The 25,749-nt window shown below is 38.7% G+C and overlaps 1 protein-coding gene across 9 annotated transcripts in view; it reads left to right on the plus strand.

The window, feature by feature from the left end:
• The window catches only part of Dlg2 (discs large MAGUK scaffold protein 2), a 1,446,492-nt gene that overhangs the window by 345,535 nt on the left and 1,075,208 nt on the right, over window positions 1-25,749 (plus strand). For 2 of the 9 annotated variants that reach the window (XM_055623353.1, XM_055623365.1), the window contains exon 1: window positions 4,042-4,143. The exons of the other annotated variants lie outside the window; for them this stretch is intronic. In XM_055623353.1, the coding sequence (XP_055479328.1) occupies window positions 4,042-4,143 (102 nt within the window). Of the gene's footprint in view, window positions 1-4,041; window positions 4,144-25,749 lie in introns of those variants that run through there. 9 annotated transcript variants of the gene reach the window in all.

Consider the following 25,749-nt stretch of genomic DNA (forward strand, 5'->3'; position numbering starts at 1 on the left):
GTATGGACTTTAAATGCGATTATTAACACTAAAGGATACATCCTTTCCTACTGTTCTGATTTCTAAGAAATTTATTTGAAATTTCTTTAATAACAGTGAGCTTCATTACATATTTCAGAAAAGTCCATGACAGAAGATACTGCTTATATCACTTGCTTAATTTATTGTATGAAAAGTTATCTTGTAAAAAGTTAAGAGCAATAAATGAACTTCTATTTGTAAAGTAGAAGAGGAAGAAAAGGAGTCAAAAACTGAAATCACATGATTATTGGCAAATTCTAGTCTATCTGCTTGGCCCCTGAGCTTGTTTTCTGAATCTTTTATGTTTTCTGGCAAGATCAGGCATGTTCAGTGTGGTATACACTTTGTAATGCTTTCTCTATGGGAATTTTAAGAAAGAAGCCACTGAAATAACAGTCTTCATTACAGAAAATGAATGAAAAAATTTGTATAGTCTTAGCTGGTGAGTGTCAAGCAGAATGGATCCTTAAATCACAATACTTGGCTTCAAATCCTATTTCTATTATCCAACTTAGCTGTGGGCTACTATGTTATTTCTTCCAATCTGTTCTCTCTCCTCCTTGTAATGGGACTGTTATTCTATACTCACTAAGATGAGGTTAGCTATGACATTCTTTAGCTGACAATTGTGTAAGTAGGAAGATATTATTGTTGTTGTCTGAAGTGTAAATTTAAGAATGACTCCATATCCAGACCCCCCTCCCCTTTTGAACATTCTTTATTCTTTCTATGATATAGATTTCTTCTTTGGTAAGATTGAGTAATTGTAATGATAAAATATGCTAATGAGCAGACAGTATTTAATACTGTGCTCTATTGATAAAAAAAATTGTCTAAAGAAAGAAGTCCACATTTGTAGAATTTGCAAGAGTATGAGGTATAAATGTTCCTCTTAATTGATCCCAACCTACAAGCAATGATGTCACATAATCAACTGTATTGAGCAGGATTTAGTTCCAGGACATTGCTGAATTCAGAACAGAATATATAAAAAAGCACTAAGTTACCTCTTATAAAATAGAAAGCACCATAGAAGCATTCATTTGCTGGAAACAAGTGACTGTAAGGAAATAGATTCTAATATAGCCTTTGTATTTGGGGGCTTAAAGAGATGGCTCAGAGGTTTCAAGCACTGACTGCTCTTTAAGAGGACCTGGGTATGTATCTTAAGGTGACAGTGCCTCAATTTGTAACCATTGTGGTTACTGACTGTAGCTATGCAGTGCGTTGTCATGAACACAGGCCATCACATTCTCTCAACCTTTCAATTTTCTCTAGAACTATTATAGAGAGACATGAGCTAAGAAAAGGCACTTATCAAATGGCCCTAAACATATGACATATAAACAGAAATACATATGTGTTTATTAAGAGAAGTGTATAGATAAATTTCTCTTGATGAAAGCATTAAAAGATAAAAGAAATACATATTTTGTTTTGTATTTTGCCATCTGGTGTTATCAGTCTGAACCAGCACAAACTATAAAATAGGAAGTAACTTGAGTGCAACAGCCCTTAATGCTGCCCTAGAATAGGAGGTCAGGCTTAACTTGGCAAATTCATCAGGGAAAGACTGTGTTAGATATTATTGGATCACCACAATATAGAGCGTACAATACTTTTGGGGTGTTTGAAATCCAAATTATAGGCTAATGAATAGGAGAAATATTGTACAACATTTTTAGAATCTATTCTCCTTTGGAAAATGCAGCCACAGCTGCAGACACTCTGTAGGTGGAAGCTCTCACACACTCACATGGTTTATGGTAACAAAGTGGGAAATGCTAAGGCATTAACCTCGTCTTTTACCATAGCCTTAAGATGATACAAAATGTCTCATAGCAGTGCTTTCCGAAAACACGAGTCAGGATATTTAAGATTGACTTACACACACTTCTCAGTAGCCCCACTCTGCATGTATGTGAGCCCTCTTCAGTCAGCACCAGGTTTAACTCCTAGTAAGCCCCCCCCCACCCCACTGTGGGTTTTTGTTCATACTTGATTCCATACTGAATTCTTTGCAAAAGTTTTTATTTATTAGGCAGAACCCAGATTCCCCATTTGGTGGCGGGGTGGGGGAGGGGTGATTACACATGTGACTTTCTTGAAATCCATCCCTTGCCTAAGGAATGAGAATGCAATGTTGATCAGGAAGCGTGGTTTTTGTCAATATACAAATCGAGTTTCATGTACACTAGCTTCAGAAAGGAGGATGAGCTATTTTAAATAAGGGATGGTAGGTGACAGCTTCTAAGATATTGCATTTGGCCTAGCTTTTCCTTTTTCTTTTGTTCTTGCTGGGACATTGTAAATCTGGAGAAGTTCCTGAGGTCGTCAGTGAGGCTTTCATCAGTTGTCTTTGAACCTCCTTTTCATGCCTTATGATTCTATGGCATGAGCAAGTGGTAGACTCATCTCTAAGACCCAGCGCAACCACTGCCCTGTTCTGAGTCTGCCAGGGAGCAGATGGCCAGCTGTTCACCTTGTTCCCCATCTCTCTCCAGGTGTCAGGAAGCACATCAATAGATAACCAAGGCACTCAGACCAGGCAAGTAATTTAGAGACAGCCGCTCCCAGCCTTTGAGCCGTCTTACTCCAAACCCTGATGCCTCTTTGCTCTTTCCACCGACCATCTGTGAGGAATGGTGCCAGGCGCCCATGTGGCACTGAGAGAGTGCTGCATTCACCCACTTCCTGCCCCTCATACTTCTTACCACTTTCTAAAATCGTCCCTAAGCTATTTTGCAGCTGTGTGAGCCTCTTACTAACTTAAAAACAAAAAAAAAAAAATCTTTTTTTTTTTTTTTTTTTTTTGCAATTTTCACGCACTCAGTTATGAAAACAAAACAAACCCAGCCCAAACAATAAAGCATCTATTGGTCTTATCATTCATTCACACTTCCAGAACAGCATAGATACTTCTGTGGTTTTCGGAAGCCTCGAAGCCACCACCAAGGCGGGGGGCGGGGACGGAGGATGGAGAGGGGCAGCAGAATGTCATTCCCTTTTGAATTTGAAAAATAAAATGTCCTCAGCAGATAAAGGCTTTGGTTCTGAAATCCCTTTTACCCCAGAGAGCTAGTGGACTCCATGACCCAGAAGGCATTATCTAGCAAAATCATTCTGAGCCTAATACTACACGAGATCTCTTTGCTGGCCACTCCCCTCCCCCCCTCCCCTACAAGCTCTTCTATGGGGGTGGCGAGGGCAGTTCCCCCACTGCTGGGAGCTGTCTTCCTCTTCCCAGGCACTCAGCATCTGAGGTTGTCCACCCTGAGGCAGCAGTAGTAACGGGGGGGCCTGTGTGGGTCTCGGGGTCACCTCGCTTGGGGATGGCCCACTCAAATAAGCGGGGACTTCTTGGTGGCAACCTGAGCGCCGCCAGGCTGGCGAGCGGAGAGCACTGCGCTCCCTCCCTCTCTCCGCCCCTCCCTCCCACCGCTCTGGGCCAGTGCTCCCCACAGTGACTCTGGATTGCAGCAGCCAGCCACTGGCTTCTTACCAAATTGGGAACTGCATTATGGCTTTTTTCCCCCCCTTTCTTTCTTCTTTTTTAAAATTTCCTTCAGAGGGAATAATCTCAGCTCCCTTCAGCTTGCCTGACAATCTAGTGTGACTGGGGCGAGTAGGCGGGCACATCCTTTTACATGCTAATACTGCCCCACCTCCTTTGAACCCTCCTCAAAGCGCCTTGCTTCCTTTTATTTTGATTTATTTATTTGTGTATATATATGTCTATATTTTTAATTTTACCTCCTTCAGTTTCCGTGTAGTGGGGAACCCTTCTTTGCTCTCTGTCCCTTCCCCCACCCCTCGTTCTCCTGGGAAGACAGACCCCGAGACGCACTGTACTTGCGGACGGCAGTGCCTTCACCTGGGCTCGGAATGGCTGCACCAGGCGCTGGCGGCAGCGGTCGCAGCTGCCGCTCGGTCTAGGCTGTCTAGGCTGCCGCCCCGAGCACTGGGTGAGCCCCAAGTTCGGTTCCCCCAGGGAGCTGCCACTGCTGCAGCCCGAAAGGAATGTCCCCTGTTCTTAAGGACCCTGACTGTTTGACACCAATGATTTGCCACTGCAAAGTTGCTTGCACCAACAACACTTTGTCGTTGATGTTTGGATGCAAGGTAGGACAAGGGATTCGTGTCTTCTTTTAATGCATGCTAGCCTCCCTGGGGGAGAGCAAACAGTTTCTTTCGTTGTTTGTTTATGTGTCTGCCTGTTGGGAGACGGACAGACTCTCTGTGACTGCCCTGTCGACTCGCGGAGCAAGCTGGGGTTAGGAACCAGGAGAGAGACAAACGATTTTCCAGTGGCCGGTGTTGGCGTGATAGCTAGGCGGTGACAGGACCCTGCACGGAGGGAACGCACAGAAGCTGTAAGCGCTCTTGAAAAGAGGGCGCCTTAGATGTCTCTCTGCTTGGGATTTATCCGTGCTTTTAGCTAGGGATTAGCTCCTGGAAGCACCAGACCGACTCCCAACCCCTGAAGTCTGGCCATTGGCTAGAGTAGCTGGGACCATAGAAGTTCTCCAGAAACAAACAAACAAACAAACAAACAACAACAACAACAAAAAAGAAACAACTGAGCGGCTCGGTTTGCAATGAGCTTTTCCCATAGGTGGGAAGCTTAGGGCTACTTCAGACAGAAAGTGGTCCTCCTCAGTCACTTTTACACAATCCATTTGAAATCAACACGCCAAATGTTTAGGAGAGGGCACGGGGGCACAGTTCTTCGTGAAGTTTCGGTAAATAACTGCCCTATCCCAGAGTTTTTAAGGATGCTCAGTGTCAGAAGGAAAGGAGTGTTGAAGGGTTTTAAAACAGGCTACCATCCAGGGCTGAAAGGATGTATTAGAGCTTTCCTGTTGGCTGTGGCAGGCACTGCCTGAACTTGCTGTTTGAAAAGTTGTTGCCCATGAGTGGTCCCAGTACCTGTTCTTTGCTCCTCAGGCTTGTGAGCTTTGACTTATGGCAACAGCTTGGTGGGTTTATTCGGCTGTTTCTGGAAATCTCTTCTGGTGGGTTTTTAGATGATTATCCAAAGAAAGTGTTCCTGGGAGTGGGTACACTTGATCTGAAGTAAGTGAAAGTGCAAATCTCTAACTGAATGCAAACCACACAACCTGATTGGTTTTGTTCCGAAAGAGACTGCCAGAGACGGAATGAAACAGTTGTTAAACACCTTAGGCAGTAAAGTTAGTGAAACATACACACGCCACTTCACTCGCAGGATGCATAACAGAAATATGACAGTTAACTGCCTGGCACTGGCCAGACACTCTAGTATTGAAACTTTGGGTTTTCTTGTATGAAGTGAAAAATGTGGGTGAGGGAATCTTTCAGACCCCCCCCCCAACACAGACACATACACTCCAAAATTCTCAGATATCATTTTGTATAAAAGTCTCAAATGAATGCCATTTATTATTGTGGTTTTGAGTGTATATAACAAGTTAGGGTCAGCTTTAAAAATATAACATATTAAATGGTGATGTGGACCTCCTCCCCCCCTTTTTTTTTTTAGAAAACCTCAGATATGTCTTAGATCAATGAAGGTTTGTGTGTTTATCACTGGCATGACCTGTGGGAGAATAGAACGTTGTAACTAGTTTGCTCTTCTTCACACAACTTCCCTCCCCTCTGTGTGCGCCTGTACACTTTCTCTGGTAACTGTACAGACAGCAGCATATTAGCACGGGGTATTACTTAAAATCCATTATCACAAACTTACGAGAACCGTTTTGCAGTGCTAAACGCTTATTAACAAAGAAAGGTGAATTTCCCATTGAGGTAAATTAAGCACAGGCTAAAATAATCAAATATGATGAGCTGTAGCCTAGCTCAGGTTTGAAGAAGATCCTTTATGCTGTTACGTTTTCCTTGATTTTCAAGCCATATTGGAATAAATTGTTTTAATTATAATCACCTTTTCAAGAGTCTGGGCAATTACATTAATTTAACTTCTTTTAGGTTTTAGTTCTTTAAGTGTTCTGGTATAACAAGTTCACTTTGGCAGTTATTCATGTCAATAGAATAAAACATACAAATCAAGTTGACTTTGTCCCTTGAAAAATAAATTAAATGTGTGAAAATGAACTAAACTTTTAGAGAGCCTATTCCGTTCTCTAATGTCAATTATTCGAATTACAGAAATCTCCAAAGTTCCATAATATCATATAATAATAATAATATATTCTAACTATTCTTCTAAGGTGATTAATTATGGGCTGGTCAATGTAAGACTTCCACCATGGAGTCTTAAATCCAGAAAGTAGCACTAATACATTATACACTTTGCTTTCCTCAGTGAATTTTTTAACCTCATCTAACAGTGTGAAAAACTTCCTACCAAACAGTAGGGTTTCAAAAGTAGATTCCACAGGTCATATATGTAACTTTTCTCAACTCTAAGTTTTCTCAAATAAAATAGCAACAGTGCAGAATTATATATTTCTATATCATGAATACAGAAGAAAGTTTAGATAAGATACATAGTGTGCTTAATATGTATATATTCATCAGGTGGTTGGTGTTTTCACACTCTTTGCTTATTTTGCTAGCTCCACCGAGAGCAATGATCAGACTTTCTTCTGAAAGATAAAACACTTTCACTGGGCAGTTGTTCTTTTCATGTCTTTATTGGCCAGGAGCATAAACATTACATTCCTCAAGTTACATTCCTCTAGGCTGACTTTTCATATGTAGGAACCACTTATGTGTTGATAGAAGGTTCACAAAATGAGGTATATGAAAAATAACATCCTAATATTATTATTCCATCCAATTATCAAATACTCAGCAGGTGACAAATATCAACTCTTGTCCTCTATGGTTTCAAAGTTAAATGATAAAGGAAAATATGTAGGGACTATTCCAGTCGAATTTGTAGGAAGTTGAAATAAAATTTAAATATTTTTGAAGAAGAAAATCTCATAGAGACGCATATGCTAATTAAGAGCTTCCAGAAACTTGTGTTCATCTCACATAACCTAGGATGTGTGAATATAAGATTAGGATGTGTATTTATTTTCTTTCCTGGAAGATACTTAACATGGCTATGTCTAAAACCCTCTTTGTTTAGACCAGAAAAATAGTAGGCAAAGTGTTCTTAATATCTCACTAACAAGTAATGATTTGAAGGATGCTGGGTAATTTGATTATCAAAATAAACCCCCCCAAATGTTTTATTTTTGTCAGCTCTCTCCCAGCATCTCCTTTCTGCATGCTGGCTATAATTTGGTTTAGTTACCTATAACTTATGACTGTATTCAGCTCTGATTCAGCTACTGTGATAGATATTACACATTAAACTACAAGAATGACACTATATGACGAATCCCAAGGCTCCTGAGAGAAGTGATTTCAATCTCTTTCTTAAATTCAGAAAACCCACAGTAATGTGTCTGTAGAGTCTCCTAAGAGGAGCTAGAGTACCCTTTGGTCACATGATTTTTCCATTAAATGGATCCTTTCTTTTTCCAGCCCATTGCTATCACCATACTGTAGTGTCTATGGAAATGATCTCTATGAAAAAGTAGAATTTCTAGAGAGTTCTTTATCTTGTTCATGTGTCATCAGAAAATAGGCTTTCACTTCATTTTCACTTTTCTCTCATTTTCCATCTGCCAAAACTCAAATGGTGAATGTAATTTTCAGGACCAGCTTTTATAACTGCCTCTTCTTTATCTTGTATGTAGCTCTATTGAAAGAATGTTAAGTATCCTTGACCCTTGCCTTTCATTCTTTCCTTTCTAGTCTCTACTATTTCAGAAGCAAGGTCACACAGTAAGCACAGAATATTTGATATCTTTCCTAACATTCTAAGAGGATTCTTAAACTATTTGCTTCCTGTTTACTGTGGTTTATGAAGTTAAAAGATGTAATTGAAATATGACTCATGATAAAAATAGCTGCATATCTGAATGGATGTCTTTGAAATTTTTCCAAAGATGATATATTGAAAAGTCTTCAACATAATTTCCCATCAGGAAAGCACAGATCAAAGCTATAGTAAAATATCACCCTATACCAGTTAAGACATTTATTATTAAAAAGACAAGAGATTACAAATGTTGGGTGAAAATGTGGTGAAAGGGGTCTCCTTGTATAATATATTGTTGATAAGAATGTAAATTTGCATAGACATTTTGGCATAGAATATGAAATTTCTTAATATATTAAAAATTGAACTACTGTTTAACTTAGCCAGCTTACTCTCTCTCCATATATATATTATTTATATAATATATATTAAAATCAGAAACTCTTGGAATAGCTGAATTTTCATGTTTATTATGCATTATTTATAAGGACCAAGATGCAACAATAAAATAAACCAAGTAAATGAGTTATGAATACATATATGTGCATATATTTTAAAATTAACATTTGAGTTTTAGTACTTTATTTTGGTTTTTAAGACATGACCTTATTATGTATCCCAAGCTAGACTTGAAATTGCTACATAGTACATGCTTTCTTTTAACCCGGAGTCATCTTGCTTCTGTCTCCTACACGTGCCTACATGTACCTACTGTGCCTACACAAGTGGGCTACCACAATAAGCAAGCCCTTTTTAAGTGCTCTGACACAAACACACTACACTGTAAGATGATGGCTATTTTACTACAATAATACTAGTAATTGTTTAACAAAAGTATCTTGCACAACATTACTCTATTTAACTAAAAATGGACAACTCAAATTTTAGGATATCTCAACCATTATTCAAGTAGTCAGTTGTTATTATAACAACTCAAATAATTAAGTCATGACATTAAAATCCTTAGGCTGAACCATTTGCTCTTAAACATCATCTTTGATGAATTAAGATTAAGAAAAGTTGTGGGAAATGTTTCAAAATCTGATATACCGGTTTTTACAGTTATTTTGCAGACATTTTATAAACTGTTTCTCAAAGAACTTATAATCTTCATGTGGAGATAGCAAGTTTTCTTTCTTCTGTATGATAATTCTCTCAAAAGGAAGTAGAGAATACAGATCGTTGAGAGGTGAGAGAGCAGAAAAAGAAATTCAAAGGAATAGGGAGACAATCAAGCATTAATGAATTAAAGGGAGGAAAGAATTTAGTTTGGTTGACCACGTAAGCACTGCCTTGGGTGCTTTGCAACTGTTATTATTCCAGTTACCATAGTGATCTGGGAGGCACAGAAATGAGACAGGGAAAGAAACAAAATAGAACAGGATGAGAATGGGGTAAATGAAGGATGAGAAGAAAGAGAAAGAAATGTGCTATGAATCCCCAACCTCCTGAGAGTTCTTTTAAATACACCCAAGGTCAGAAGGATGTGTCAGCACTTGCCTGTTGGACAGCTCCCCCACAGGCCCTGAAAATCTCTGCTACTCTGGACAGGAACTTCTGTTCCTTCTCATTCAATTACATAGAAGTGAGCTTTTTTTTTTTTTTTTTTAACTCAGAAAGGCAAACAGGACAGACATAGGAAGAGGGAGAACACAGGCAACAGGACAGGAGCCTACCACATAGGGCCTTTGAAAGAATCTCCCCAGGAAGGTATCCAAGCAGATGCTGAGACTCATAGCCAAACTTTAGGAAGAGTGCAAGGAATCTTATGAAAGAAGGAGGAAAGAGAAAGACCTGGAGGAGACAGGAGCTCCACAAGGAGAACAACAGAACCAAAAACTCTGGGCACAGCGGTCTTTTCTGAGACTGATATTCCAACCAAGGACCATGCATGGTGATAACCTAGAGCCCCTGCACAGATGTAGCCCATGGCAATCAGTCTCTAAGTGGGTACCCTAGTAATGGGAACAGGGACTGTCTCTGACATGAACTCAGGGGTTGACTCTTAGATCACCTCCCCCTGAGGGGGGAACAACCTTACCAGGCCACAGAGGAAGACAATGAAGGCAGTCCTGATGCGACCTGATAGGCTAGGGTCAGAGGGAAGGGGAGGAGGACCTCCTCTATCAGTAGAATTGGGGAAAGGCATGGGGGAAGATGAGGGAAGAAGGGTGGGTTTGGGAGGGGAGGAAGGAGGAGGCCATAGCTGGGATACAAAGTGAATAAACTGTAATTTATAAAAAAAAATTAATTAATTTAAAAAATAAGTGGCATTTTTTTAAACTCTTACTTATTCATTTAAATCAAGCTATCATTGCTTATAAATGAGTTATTGTTCCAGGGCATCCAAAACTGTCATATCACTATGTATATTTTTGTTATTGGTAGGAAAATTTTTCTCCAATTTGAGTTGTTTGAGTATTGCAAAGTTCAACTATTTTGATCTATTCTTTATTTTTATAACAAGCTGTGTTAATACAAGTAATAAAACAAAATTTAAAAATGAGGAAAAAAATTATATAGAACTTAGGATCCCAATAGTAGAGATAAAATTTTTAATGCTTTTAGTGTCTATTTTTTCAGTTTCTTGGTACTATTTTGTTTCGCTACTCTGTGTGTGGCTTATTTCTAAATGTGTGCCCACAGCTATACTCTGAGAATTCAGGGTAGGAGGCAAGACATCTCCAACAAAGGCTGTATTATTATGTCAGCCTGGAGTACTCAGTGTAAGCCTATCTCAGAAGGAAGTTTATGTGTAACTCAGTGGGGTTTGCATTTGGATGTTTCAAACTGGTGTTGGCTTTGTGGACATATTTAAACAGCTGCATGAGCTAGGCATCCTTACATTTAGCTAATTACACCATCCACCAGTCTGATAGTACCAGCACCAAAGCATCCATCCCAGGAAATATATGTATTTTTTAAGATTTGAAATAAAGCATGCTTAAGATATTTTATAATGGCTATTGCTAAATTTACTTTGAGGATGGCTGTATGAATTTGCATTTCCATAAATTATTCTCTATTTAAAACTTTGTTCAGGTTTAATATATCCTCCAAATTTATGAATTTATAAATAAGAGACAATCAATTTAATTATTATACAAATAAAATTAAAACTACTAGACTTTAAGCTAATCTGAACCTCCTAACTGTACTGATGTATCTTTTAAAACATTTATTTATTTATTACAATTAAGTTCCTTTGTATCCAGATTGTAGCCCCCCCCCATCTCCTCCCAGTCCCATGCTTCCTCCTTCTTCTTTCCCTGTGCCTCTCGCCTGGTCCTCCTCCCCTACTATTTGACCCTAGCCTATCAGGTCTCATCAGAACTAGCTGAATTGCCTTCCTCTGTGGCCTGGCAAGGCTGTTCCCAGAGGAGAGGAATGATCAAAGAGCCAGCCACTGAGTCCATATCAGAGAAGGCCTCTGTTCCCCTTACTAGGACACTCACTTGGACACTGAGCTGCCTGTGGGCTACATGTCTAGGTCTTCTCCTTGCATGGTCCTTGGTTGGAGCATCAGTCTCTTCAGGGACCCCTGTGCCCAGATATTTTGGTTCTGTTGGTCTCCTTGTGGAACTCATGTCCCCACCAGTTCTTTCCATCTCCCCATTCTTTTATAAGATCCCCTGCACTCTGCACAAAGTTTGGCTGAGAATTTCAGCATCTCCTTTGACACCCTGCAGGATAGAGTCTTTCAGAGCCTCCTCTGTGGTAGGCTCCTGTCCTGTTCCCTCTCTTCTCCCACTACTGATGTCTAGCCTGTTTACCCTTCTGTATGAGAATTAAGCCTCTTTCATAGGGTCCTTCTTGTTGTTTAGCTTCTTTAGGACTATAGATTTTAGTATCTTTCTCCTATATTATATGGCTAATATCCATTTATAAGTGAGTATATACCATGTGTGTTTTTCTGCTTCTGGTATACCTCCCTCAGGATGATCTTTTCTAGTTCCAGCCATTTGTCTGTAAATTTCACTTAAAGAAATGTTCAATGTCCTTAGTTATCAGGGAAATGCAAATCATAATGACCATGATATTCCACCTTACACCCATCCGAATGGCAAAGAACAAAAATTCAAGTTATATCACATGTTGAAGTGGATGTAGAGAAAGAGGAACCCTCCTCCATTGCTGGTGGGAATGTAAACTTGTATAACCACTTTGGAAATCAATCTGGCACTTTCTCAGGAAATTAGGATTAGTGCTATCTCAAGATCCAGCTATATTACTCCTAGGCATATATCTGAAAGATGCTCAACCATACAACAAGAACATTACCTCAACTATGTTTGTAGCAGATTTTTTTTTTTTTTATAAAACCCAGAATCTGGAAACAATGTAGATGTCCCTCAACCTAGGAATGGATACAGAAACTGTGGTACATTTACACAATGGAATACTACTCAGCAATTAAAAACAAGGAAATCATATTGGTATTTCAATATGTAATATTGAAAAAGTACCAGATGTTCAAATTGGGTATATTAAAGAGACAGATATTTGTAATATCCACACATTGACTCATTATTGTTACAACACTCAGAGAGAGAGAGTGAGAGAGAGAGGGAGAGAGAGATGAGATTCTACCATATTCTAAACACTGTGACAAACATGTTACAAATGTTGCCACTATTAGTCTTTAAAGTGACCCTTTGAGTGACCCTCATGTTATTGTCAGGGAAGTAAGCTGTACAGTTTAAAACACATCTAGAAAGTAATTCTTGTATGGCAGAGATAAAGTTTGAATGTAATTACTTTAGATCTAGAACCTGCCTTTATTTCCAGAATAGCTTCAGTACTCTTTCAGAAGGCAAGTTCTTTTCCATAAGTCCATTTTAAACTCTAAGCAGATTTTCCATCTTTCTGGGATCGCATGTGAATCTGAATTCAAGGCACACTCTTCAGGGGACTCAGCTTTATTGTATGAGTAGCTAAAGCTATTTCTTTTGAGAAGAGTTTGATTCAACACACCATTTTTCATAGTACTCGTGCTCTCATTTTCCACACGAGGTTCCTAAATCATGTAGACAGGAGATGCCGTACTCAAGGTCACCCAGCGAGTCATCGTCATAGCTCCAACCAGGTCTTCCTATTTCTAACTCAGTGTTATTCTTTCTATGTCATGACCCTTAACTGTGAGCTAGAAGTTCCAGGACTCAAGGTGAGGAAACACAAAAGAGGCGACACATTTCGTCATGAAAAAAGCAGGAGAAATAGCACCTAGCTCCTCTTTTGGCCGTTACAGGGTGATGTGAAAAGTCACAATGAAAGCATTTAGCACATTGCCAGATAGGTGATAAATATTCAATATGTTTGTCCTCTATCTCCTCTATCTTATTAAAATCGCTCTGCTTCCTGCTAGAAAGGTACAGATTATCAACAAAATATTTCAGTAGAGTGCGCTCAATTCGTGCTCGTAACACAGACAGATTTGCACTTACCAGCACATTATGAAATTCTCTTAATGCTAAAGTACAGGGAATCTAGAAGTTTTGTAAATCATAACTCCAAAATCCTAGATTAAACCCAGCCTAGAAAGAGAAGGTGAAAAATGAGCTAAAGGCCGAGACAGGTGCTAAGAGTGCTACCGCATGCTGCTTGGGCTGGGTCTCCTGTGACAAGAGCAAATGCTGCTGCAAGGCCTTTTAAACATTTGATGACTCACGCAAAAGTTTTAAAGAAAGCCTAAACACTAAGTAAATAAAGGTGGTAGATGATTACTCTGCCATTAAAATATGCTTACAGAAAAGGAATTTTCGGTGAGAATTCAGAATTCTGAGAAAGCTGATACTTCATGGAGCCTTTGCTATATACTTAGGAATTTGTAGGTAACGTTCTGAAGTCCTGAAGGTAAAAATCACTTGATTCTTTCTGAAGTAAATTACTCTTTGTCTCCTATAAACTACTTCTGGCAATTAATGACTTAAACCTCAATTATGCTACCCAGTTGCAAATTCTGTTTCCTGTGAGCCATATATTATGTTTATTTTGTCAAAATAGTAACTAAAAGAGGCAGTAAATGAGCTATGCAGTTTTCATAAAAGTCAGTCAATAAACATTTATGAAATAAATGAGTGAATGGTAATAAGCATCACAATAAGTTCTCAATAATAGATGTGAAAAATAGTATACGTTTTGTTATGATCACCGTCTTTAAGAGCTCACCTTTGACATCCTATTACATGATTACACTTTCTAGAGATAATGCTGTCTGGAGCACACACTAAGACCCCCTGTCATGGTTCCTTTGTGGGTTGGTTAATTTTATATGGCAACCTGACTGGGCCATGAGGTATTTAGGTAAGTACTATCATGTGTGTATCTTCCAGTTGTTTCTGAATCAGACTAAAATTTGAGTTGGTAGAGCAGGTAGATAAAGTGTTTTACTCTCCCTAACACTGGACCTCAAGAGAATGGGAAGGACACTCTTACTGGCTGAATGCTCTGACTGTTGGTTTTTTCTGGGCTTAATATTTGGGGTGGAACATTAGCTCTTCTAGGATCTAAGCCTACAAGGTTTTAGATTGGAATTTATACTGTTACCATCTCTTGTGATTCTGAATGGAACTCTGACTAACAGTAGGCGTCTGGCATGAGATATATGGACATAGCATCAACTATAATTTACTTTTGTCTGCAGAGAGGCTAATAGATCATAAATACCGTAGAATCTCCATATCACAGGAAAGTTGTTGCAATGAAGGTTATTATCTCTTAACATGATGGTTGGTTTTTTTTTGCTTTGTTATAAATCATAGATTAGCCACAAATCTCTGTGTAGCACAGTTTAATTCAATAAAAGCTACTTTATGAACATTTCACATATATAGAAGTTCTTACTGGACTTGCAAACATATTGTGCATTGTAAGGCTGAAGAATATAAGTGATACTTTTCTGTTGAAGATTTAAAGGATTAAGACAAGCAATAAAAGTAGTTCAAGCAATAACTTCTGAAACCTATAAATAATAAACTCAGTGGCTGGCTCTTTGATCACCTTCACCTGAGGGGAGAGCAGCCATACCAGTCCACAGAGGAAGACAATGCAGCCAGTCCTGATGAGACCTGATAGGCTATGGTCAAATGAAGGGAGGAGGACCTCCCCTATCAGTGGACTGGTGGAGGGGCATAGGAGAAGAGGAGGGAGGGAGGGTGGAATTGGGAGGTGGTGGGGGAAGGGGCTAGAGCTGGGATATAAAGTGAATAAACTGTAATTAATAAAATAATAAAATAATAATAATAAAAACATTTTAAACACCATGTTTTTGCATATAATAATCGATATAAATGTTATTTTGAGGATACTTCCATTGCATTACTTTTATAAAAGTTTTGTCCAAGATTCTGAGGTGGTTTAAATTATTTCATTTGATAAGTGACAACACAAAAAATAGTCATAATCTGTAAAATTGTCCTTTTCATTGTCACTAACATAATAGTCGGGGATTAATAGTAATAGTGTCTTACATCTGAAATAATTAGTAATAGAATCCTGGCTCGTGATGCCACTTCCTCAAGATCTCAAATAATCTGACAGCCATTAGTGTGCCAGTTGACTTGCTAGTTAAGGGTAGGGGCCACATACTTTTCCGTGAGTATTCATTGCCTTAACTATTTTCTTTGAATTCTTCACTTGGAGGAATGTGAATACACTCATTCAACAATTCATTTCCAGTTGTCTCTTGAACATTTCTGCTATGTTTAGCATTTGTAAGAGGCATCTTATGGTAATCAATCAGTCAATCACAATAATGTGTAGTTTTTGCCTTAGAACTCTTTCAGTTTTACTAAGAAACACATTTTTTAAAAGTGGGGAGTTAAACTAGTTTTGGTATGTAATCATCATTTACAAACTTGTTTTCCAAAACCTTGATATAAATTAATCTACACCTTACTTACAATATGTACAATCAGGAAGATATTACTCTCCTCTTCTGATAATATCTCTTCATGCAACTGATATTAAATAGTTTATATTCTAAGTTTACTCTTATACTCTGTTAGGATGGTTATCTCTTCTGCCAGAATGAAGAACAAGGTGATAAAAGGATCGCTGGTAGCTTTAGGTGGAGTTATTGACAGTCTTTTGAAAGCGACTGAACTTTATTTGGCTTTTCTAAGTGATTATTGCATTATATCACAACAAAAAACAATCTGGGGGGTGGGATTCAAATTTGTCATGACACACTATGTCATAGCACCTTTTTTCTTTCTTTTTCTCTGTGAGGTGGAAAGGTGTCAAAAGAATCAGACATCAGAAAATAGTGGCGTGACTAGAATATATGCCCATTTATTAGATAGCAGAGGATATGGAAAAAAAAGGGAGAAATGGCAAAGGAATGTTAGATTATACTCTATCCTGCTTATTGTACCAAGTGCATATACTCTGGGCGAGTCAGAAGCCTGAGTATGCTTCTGGGAAGGCAAGTAGAGAAGTAGAAAGCAAGACTAGTATTAAAAATTGTGACTGTCAGAGACAGCCCCTATACTCCTTACTAGGGAAACTGAGCAGCCAATGGATTTTCTTTGAACAGGGCATCTAGCTCCTCTCCATGCATGGTCCTTAGTTGGAATATCAGACTCTGCAGGCCCCCTGGGTCCGGGTATTTTCGTTCTCTTTTTCTTGTGGAGCTCCTGTCCCCTCCAGGTCTTTTTATCTCCCTCTTCTTCCATAAGGATTCAGACACTCTGCCCAAAGTTTGGCCACGAGTCTCAGTATTTCCTTTGACACCCTCATGGGTAGAGTCTTTCAGAGATCCCCTGTGGAAGGCTCCTGTCCTGTTTCTTGTCTTCTCCTACTTCCAATGTCTGAATGAGGATTAAGCATCTTCCCTAGGGTCCTCCTTGTTGAATTTAGTAGCAGGCTCTTTGGTTCTTTGAACTTAGTGCACCCTGGGGGTTACAGCCTTGCAAGCCTTGAGGAGACCTGATAATCTAGGGTCAGATAGGGGAGGACCTCCTCCTCCCCTATCAAGGGACTAGGGAAAGGGCAGAGGGGGAGAAGAGGAGGAAATGAGGGAGGCAGCTGCAGCGGGAATACGAAGTGAATAAATTGTAATAAATAATATATAAATAAAATTATATTTAAAAATTATTTAATGTATACAAGCTATCAATATATATTAGTCAATAAAGTGAAAAACCAGTATGACTGAAACATTAGCAGTATGACCTTAAACTCTTTCACCCTGGAGTTTCAGTCGCTTTATCTGTGTAGTGGAGAGGGGCATGTTTATTTTGTTCATTAAACCAACAAAGACAAGCAATACAATGTCTGGCATGCAGTATTCATTAGATAAATATTGTCTTCTTTCTCTCGGCCCCTCAGATGATGTTTCTTCCCGTTTACTTTTATTTGCATTTGCGTAACGTTGGAACCACCCAGAAAAGAATCCTTTCTACTCTTGCCTATAAGACTCATAGCAGGGAAGAAGAGAACCCATCTTGAGAACACAGTCAAATATTATTTATGCCCTGAGGTATCACCAAGTACTTTCATTTAGCCCATCAGTAAATCATTCTGTTTTATCCTGTTTTGATTAATTCTGGTTCAGGATTCTTTTCCTCCATTCTTTCATCTCAGACTCTAAGGGAAGATGCTTCCAGCCCTTAGAGTACCTTCCACAGACACAGAAGCGTGTGTCATTACACCTCTTGCAGGCAGAGCTGTTGTTGCCCAAAGGTATCCAAGCAGATAACCTATTTCCTAAAATACGATGCTTAGGATTTTGTTTAAAATACCAGTGAACCATATTTTCTTTACTTTGAAGGTCAAATGGCCACCCCAAATAAATAATTCTAGGGATTCTGCAGGCTATCTAATTCTCAAATAAACCTTTCTTGAGTTCTATAAAATGAAAATATTTTCGCTGTGTGCTTGAGCCTTGTACGTTGCCCTTTGCTGGAGCCATTTCCTCCAGCAAATTGCTATGGTTGGTCTCTCAAGCTAGAGGAAAGAAAAAGATTTTAGAATGAAAATGCTGACAGGTTCTTATCTACAGCACTGTGAGTAGGGAGGGATGCTGTGATCTCACTGATGATGGAAACCGGATGCCTGTTTTGGCTGAAGGGGCTGCAGACATCCTCTGAAGCTTGGAGATTTGAATTTTTATCTTGAAAAGTTTGTGAGAAAAAAAAATAGCTGTAAGGAACTAGGAAACTAGGGCTATGCAAACTGTACCAGTAACGTAGTAAACTGAATTTCTGTGAAGATCCTGGGTAAAGGTAGTCTCGGGTTTAGGAGGATACAAATGAGCATCCTATATTTGCCTTTTGCCTTAAACTTATGTCTTTGAAATGACTGTTTTTCGTTGTTGTTCTTTCACTAGAAAGAAACCCCAATCTTTATCTTATTCAAATTTTTTTTAGAAATCTAAAACATTTTATTATATTTTTCTTTTTTATTAATTACACTTTATTCACTTTGTATCCCCCATAAACCCCTTTCTCCTCCCCTCCTATTCCCACCTTCCCTCCCCCTTCTTCACGCATGCCCCTCCCCAAGTCCACTGATAGGGCAGGTCCCCCTCTCCTTCCTTCTGATCTTAGTCTATCAGATCTCATTAAGAGTGGCTGCATTGATATCTTCTGTGGCCTGATAACGCTGCTCCCCCCTCAGGGGAAGGTGATCAAAGAGCAGGCCAATCAGTTTATGTCAGAGGCAGTCCCTCTTCTATTATTATTGAACTCACTTGGACACTGAACTGCCATGGGCTACATCTGTGCAGAGGTTCTAGGTTATCTCCATGCATGGTACTTGGTTGGAGTATGAGTCTCTGGAAAGACCCCTGTGTTCAAATTTTCTGGTTCAGTTGCTCTCCTTGTGGAGTTCCTGTCCTCTCCAGATCTTACTATTTTCCTCTTCTTTCATAAGATTCCATGCACTCTGCCCAACAGTTGGCCATAAGTCTCAGCATCTGCTTTGAAAGTCTGCAGGGCAGAGCCTTTCAGAGGCCCTCTGTGGCAGGTTCCTAACTTGTTTCCTGTTTTCTTCTTCTTCTTCTGATGTCCATCCTCTTTTCCTTTCAGGATGGGGATTGAGCATTTTAGTCAGGGCCCTCTCTCTTGATTAGTTTCTTTAGATGTACAGATTTTAGTAGGTTTATCCTATATCATATGTCTATATGAGTGAGTATAGACATATGATACGTGTGTGTCTTTCTGCTTCTGGGACTGCTCACTCAGGATGATACTTTCTAGTTCCCACCATTTACCTGCAATTTTCATGATTTCCTTATTTTTCACTGCAGAGTAATATTATTGTGTAGATGTACCACAATTTCTGCATCCATTCTTCAGTTGAGGAGCATCTGGGTTGTTTCCAGCTTCTGGCTATTACAAATAAAGATGCCACAAACATGGTTGAGCAAAATTTTAAAACAATACCTATCTTTATTATATAGATATCATTTTGAAACAAGTTTATTTTATGTCCTTCAACAGTAACTTAGCGGAGTTGATATGAAGAAACTGGAGAGCGCTGAATTGAAAATTCTCTTCACTAAAGATATTTAAGCATCAGCCCATTTTCTATAACATTGTTTAGATGAGCAAAATAAGTAGTAATTAGGAGCTATACCAGACATTCTAAAATGCCCTTTTCCAATTTGCACATAATTTCAGTTTCTAGCATGATACACATAATGGGTTTCATATATGTCACAATGAAACCCATTATGTGTATCATGCTAGAAACTCAAATTACATATGTATGTGTATATATAAAGCTAGGCAGAAGTTACCAAGTGTGGAGTGTGAGGGCCTTGATGGCGAAGTGCTGGGTTCTGAGTGTAAGCTGTGCCAAGTCCCTTTTCCTTGTTTGTTTGTCAAGCACTAAGCATTTCATAACGTCTAACCATTTTTAAAGTGCACCATGCTAGGATATTTCTGGGATAATGTCTAGGGCAGAGGAGCCCTTGCTTGCAGCTTGTCCCATAACACTCATTTACATGCTCAAAGAAGTGAGTGTTATGTGCCTGGATCTGGAAGGGCAGGGAGTGCATCCTGTAGGACCCTCAGAATGCATAAAAAGTAAAAACCTCTGCTAAGAACAACTTTAATGATGCATGTTTCTTCCAAGTAAAATAGTGCTGGTGTAATGAAGATAGATGAGTATTTTAGACAAAAAAAATCATAAAAAATATTAATTCAGAGTCTGACTCCATTTCTCCCTCTGGTTTCTAAACTTTTCTGGCAGCACTTGTCATAAGAATGCAGTGTCTGCTGTGTCCCTCGAATGGACAGAGGTTAGACTATACTTTCTCTTCTGTGTTTCTTTCATTTTGTTATTAGTGTTGTGTGCGAATATGCATGTGTGTGCATGTATGTTCATGTGAGTGTGTGGACGTCTGCATGTGTATGTGGAGGTCAGAGGTCAATGTCAGTCATCTTCCTGTATTGCTTTCCATCTCATTGTTTTGAAATAGGCTCTCTCACTAAACTGAAAGCTCATTGATCAGATGAAATGGTTGGCCAGTGAGCTCCAGGGATCTTTCTGTCTCTGCTTCCCCAGCACTTGTATTAATGACATGTGCCTAGCTCTTTAGTGGGTGTTAGACTTTTGAGCTCCAGTTTTCATGTTTGTATAACAAGACAGTACCGACTAAGCCAATATCTCTCCTGCCCCTCTCAACTCTACTACAACTCACTTCAGGAATCCAAAAACTTCCTAGTGTAATGAAACCAATTTTGTGTATTTCTCCACTATTAATCATTTATATTTGTATAGTCAAGCCAAGAGACTCAACAAGAATCTGTCACCAAATCTCTCTTCTTTTTCATACAGAGATTTGTTGATATATATTTTAAATGAAAATCTGTAACTATTCGTAAAATGGCTCAAATTGTAAATATCCTGGGTTCATTGGAGCAGAGTACATTCATATAAATTTATTTTAAGTAAATCTGATCTCTACTAACAACCAATATGTAGCTAGTTTTAGCTTGATTTTAGATTTTGCTGGATCCTAATGCATTCTTTTTTGGTCCATTTCTAGAGATCTAGTATGAAAATTCCCAAGTGTTTTGAAAACAAAAACAAAAATCAAGAAACAAACTCTAAACCCTAAACGTGCTTTTTTTTTTTACCTGATTATATCACAGTGATCTTTAATTTTGGATAACTATCTGACAGTGGTGTATGTTTTGTTTTAAAGATCTTTAAAGAAAATGTCTACCTGAAAAGGCTAGACTTTAACTTCACAATTGTTGGACTAAATTGTCTTCTTTTCATTTAATTAATGATGTTTTATTTAATTTCTCCTTCTGAATCACAAGGAAAAAAGACATCAAGTTCTCCCCTGCTGTAACTAAATATTTAGAAAATTAAGAGCTAATGAGTGGACTTAAATTAACTTGAAACAATCCAGCTTTTATTGGTTTTTAACTCTCTGAGTAGTTAAATATCTATGTTAGTACTTTACTTCATGTCCGGAGAAGCAAATTAGCCATAATTTAGAACTGACTTGAAGATCCAATGTTGTGCCCATAGGTGACGGTGTTTTTGTTTTGTTTTGTTTTAAACCCTTGATCCACATTTCCACTAAATTCCATTAAATTCCAGTTAGTCCAACCATTAAGTTGTGATATTTTCTACAGAGGTGTTTTGATATACCATTTATACAATATCATTAAGGTGGTTCACATGCCAATGTGTGACTGTTTGCCGTCTAACAACTGACCTGGGCATAACAGCAGTGTGAAGTCCTTTTCTGGCCTACTGTCTGGCTAATCAGAACCCCAAAACTGTTTGTATAACTTCATTTGGCTGTTTTATCATCTGCCACCCTATATTATTTAATTGCTGCCTATAAAATGGCACTTTCCAGTAAGAACATTATTAGTTTATTTATCAAATACTGTTATTCCTTCTACATTTGTCTTATGCCTGACAATGGAACAGACTTTTTTTTTCCTAGAAGGGAGGACAAAGAATGTTATTATTATTATCCATGCTTATGCCTAAGCAATCATCTTCCTCCAGAAGGCTTTCCTGGCCATTAGATCCTCTCTTTTCCCATGGACTCATGGGATTCTTTCTTTCACATTATGCTGAATTGTCACAAAGGCTTATGTGAACTTTCAGTTTTGAACTGAAACCTAGAAATCATTTGGCTCTTAGGCAGGGGGAGAGTGGACTTACAGAAAACTACTGTAGCCTTCACAGTATCATGTATGTGATGAGATGGTTTAAATACATTAAAACAATTCATAGATTTTTAACAATGTGAAGGAATTTGCTTTGGTTTTGCTGCTTGTAAACTGATACCAGCTTTTGCTTCTGTGATAACCTTAGAAGCTAGATATTATTTAAGGAAGTTATTAGAATGGAATAATTTGCAGGTGGACTCTTAGGACTTTGCCCTTCCCTTTCTAAGATGGAGTCCAGGTCTAGCCATCCCACAGGATCCTGGCATTTTGTGATGCAGTCTCTTGGGTTTGTTTCAGGGGTGACGCAGGAAAGGAGCTGTTGGAACATTGCATGGGGAAGCAGGCTCCTGGCGTCAGCATCGTCTCAGTTTCAAGCAGATTCACTAGCTCCTGTGAAAGGGCTTCTGAATTTAAGTCCAGGTCAAAGTCATTTATTTTCCATTTGCTCACTAAAATGCTTTGAATGCTTCATTCCCTTAAATAAATTGTTTTGGCCAAGTAGGCAGAACTGTTAAAGACTGTTGCTAAGAGCAGCCAGCTGAAAGGTTCTTAAATTAACTGACAAGCCACCTCACATCTTTTCTAGAAATAAAAGGGTGTACATATCTGTGCTCGCTTATCTACTTAAGGAAATAACATACATATAAAAGAATAAGCCAGGCATTACCTATAGATTAAGGGTAAGTAGGGCTTCAATGTAGAAGGCTCAAGTAGAGGGAAATGAGGAAGGGAAAATAGCAAAATGGTTGTATTAGTTACATAGGAAAAACTCTGATCAATAACAGCCAAGCCATTTGAATATCAAGATACTTGGACATTTTAAAAGGTATTCTGCCATGAATTCTAAGCTACATGGAGAAAATCTAGGTTGTATGTTCCATGCAGTGCAAGCTCATATGTTTATTAGTGTTTGTCTCTACCCATAGAATTCAATGGGGTAGCTGGCAGATAATAAACATTGATAACCATTTGCTGTATATGTGAAAGGATCTCCATATAGACACTTGTCCAATCTTATGAATGAGGAATTAAAGGTCCATTCATTAGTGAAGCCTGGTACTAACCCCTGGCAGCTTAGGAACTGGCATTTGTGAAAATAGCTTATTGCAGAGAGAGAGATGAAGACTTGCAAATTTGAGTGATATACTGAAAACTGACCCCAAATGCTTACTAGTCATGAAGTTGTGTGAAAAATATTTGAAATTCATGAAGATTATTCCCCGTGTGCACATGGGATTACTGCTGGTTTATTAAAATACATATTTAAGAATTAAATTGAATTGTACATTAAGTTACAAAGCGTTTAGTATGGTGTTTACCTAACAATATTGGGTTCTGGTAGTACTATTACCTAAGGCATTTGGAGAAATGGTGTGGTGTGTGCTGTTACAAGGATCTAATCCACTAACTGTCCCCTTCACACATACATACATACATACATGAATACCTGTGCACATACATACTTTAAGTGTATCAGTTTTACTATTGATTTAAATTAGGGAGCAGGTAAAATTATGACTCAGGAGCTCATATGGACAACCCTATAAAGTTTCTTATTTGAAAGTTCTTCAGATGTTTTTAAGGCTCAACACTTGGATAATTTGATTGTATCAGTCTCATCAGATTTGCATGCTGAAACCTTTTTCTCCCCTTAACCTCTCTCTCCCCTGAGACCTAAGAGCCTAATCACATTGCTGTTTAAAAAAAAAAAATTCTCCACCTCACACCATGTCATTTTGTGAAGCTGAGCTTTTCTGATCTGAGGGGACATCATTTGCAGACAGTTTGGAAATCTAAATAATAGCATTTGCTTCCTTTCTCTAGCAGACTACTTATTCTACACTTACTGCTTGTCTGCGTGAAACTCGTTGCCCTCAGCTTTTCTGTGTCTTTGCTCAAATATAAATGTGAATGGTAGCACCTTACTGTCTTTTGGGAGAGCCCACACATTCATTTCTGCGAAAGGAAGGTGATTCAGTAAATGGAAGCACAGGGATGCTTCATTCATCTGACATAATAAAGCAACTGTGAGTTTTGATTAAGTTCGTTTTTCTCAAGTGCATTCAGGCCCATAGAGCCACAGAGACAAAGGCACTGAAGGCAGTGGAAGAGGAGAGACAAGGGACCTTCCCAGTGTTAGGCATTGCAAGACGTTCTTGCCTGAAGCAGGTCTACTGTGAATTTCTCTCTACGATTTTCCTGGCCTCAGTTTTTCAGTGAAAAGGAGAATAAAGATGGGTGTGAAGCTGTGCAAATAGAGTCACTGTGAGACTTCCAGTATCTGTATGTGCAGAAGCAGTATTCACAGAGACAAACCCCACAGTAGGTTATCAGGATGAAGATTCAGGACCAAAGTAATGCTTAGTTATTTTGAACGAGGAGCTATGGTAAGCAGTTTTTTCTTCAAAATAATTCTTGTAAGTAAGTACCATAATTTTTAAGGAAAAAGAACCCAAGTTCACAGTGATAAAATGGCATCTAAAGCCACCAGCCAGTCAGGAAGGCTGTGGTTTAAATTCAGGCAGGCATGAGTATGCAACTAGATAGTTTGGTGTCTTGATGGATCTTTTAGGAAACAACAACAAAAATCATGGGGCTAAGAGAAAGGTCTGGGAGCAAAAGCCTGAGAACTTCAGAAAAGGTCTTAGCTAACCAGGATTGGGAGTGGATCCAAGAGGGAGTCAAGGTGACCTTCCTGACATGGACGTGTCATGGTCTGTCCATGTCAGCATGCACCCAGCCCTGTGCTGCTTTGTCTGTGGGATTCTGCTCTCTAGCCTGAGACCTCAAATGAGAAGCAGGAGCTGGAGGCGCTCCAGGATCCAGGGCTGATACACATGTCTTGGCAGAAGTCTAAGTGGGAAACTAGAGTGCTGACAGAAGGTCCTTCACTAGCTCACTGCAGGCTCAGGCTGAGCGGAGAGTCAGGGTGGATGGAGGCTGGTTAGCAGTCCCGGTACCTCTGCCTTCTTTGCTTATGTCATCCCCAGTGTCTTCTGTAATCATTACAATTTCAGATAAAAGGAGGAGGTCTTTGTCTCTGCATTACCAATTATCTTTAGTAATTATTTTCTTTTGACTCAATAATGAATATAGTACATATTATTAGCCCATATCTTATAGTAATATATGGCATGTTAAATGATACTGTTAATTGTAGAAGTGTCTTCAGTAATCATTGTATAATGTCACTTACTTTAAGACCTCTTGCTACTGTAGGAGCTTATAGTAAAGAAAGAAAGTGACATTTATATTACCTGTGTTCTGGATTATAAGTGCTTTAAATGCTAAATTCAATTTATACATCTAATACTCAAATAATGCCCCAGGTACTTATATTTATTTTGGTTTTGATTTTTTATATTCATATTTAGTTATTATTATTTGCATGTGTGCATCCGATGTGTATGCTTGGAGATGTATGTGCCCTGGCACATCTGTACAACTTTACGGAGTTCATTTAAATTTATGTTCATTATGGGGATTGACAGTACTCAGGTTTAGACAGTAAGTGTCTTTACCCTTGGAGCCGTCCTGTTGACCCCAGGATAGCCATTTTATATAGAAGAAATATGGTCAGATAGACGGGGTGAATGTCTTTATATCATTTTGCTTGGAAATGGCATAGACCGAATTTGAAAGAGGCTTTTCAGATTCAAGTTGATACAGTTTCTCAAAAAATGTCCCATTACCTCCCCAATGTCTACAATAGGCTTACTTCTTTAATTTTGGAAGCCATTCTAATACTTTTTCACTTAC

The sequence above is a fragment of the Psammomys obesus genome, unplaced genomic scaffold (assembly GCF_907164565.1).
Source record: "Psammomys obesus unplaced genomic scaffold, mPsaObe1.curated_primary_1811, whole genome shotgun sequence".
NCBI classification, from domain to species: domain Eukaryota; kingdom Metazoa; phylum Chordata; class Mammalia; order Rodentia; family Muridae; genus Psammomys; species Psammomys obesus.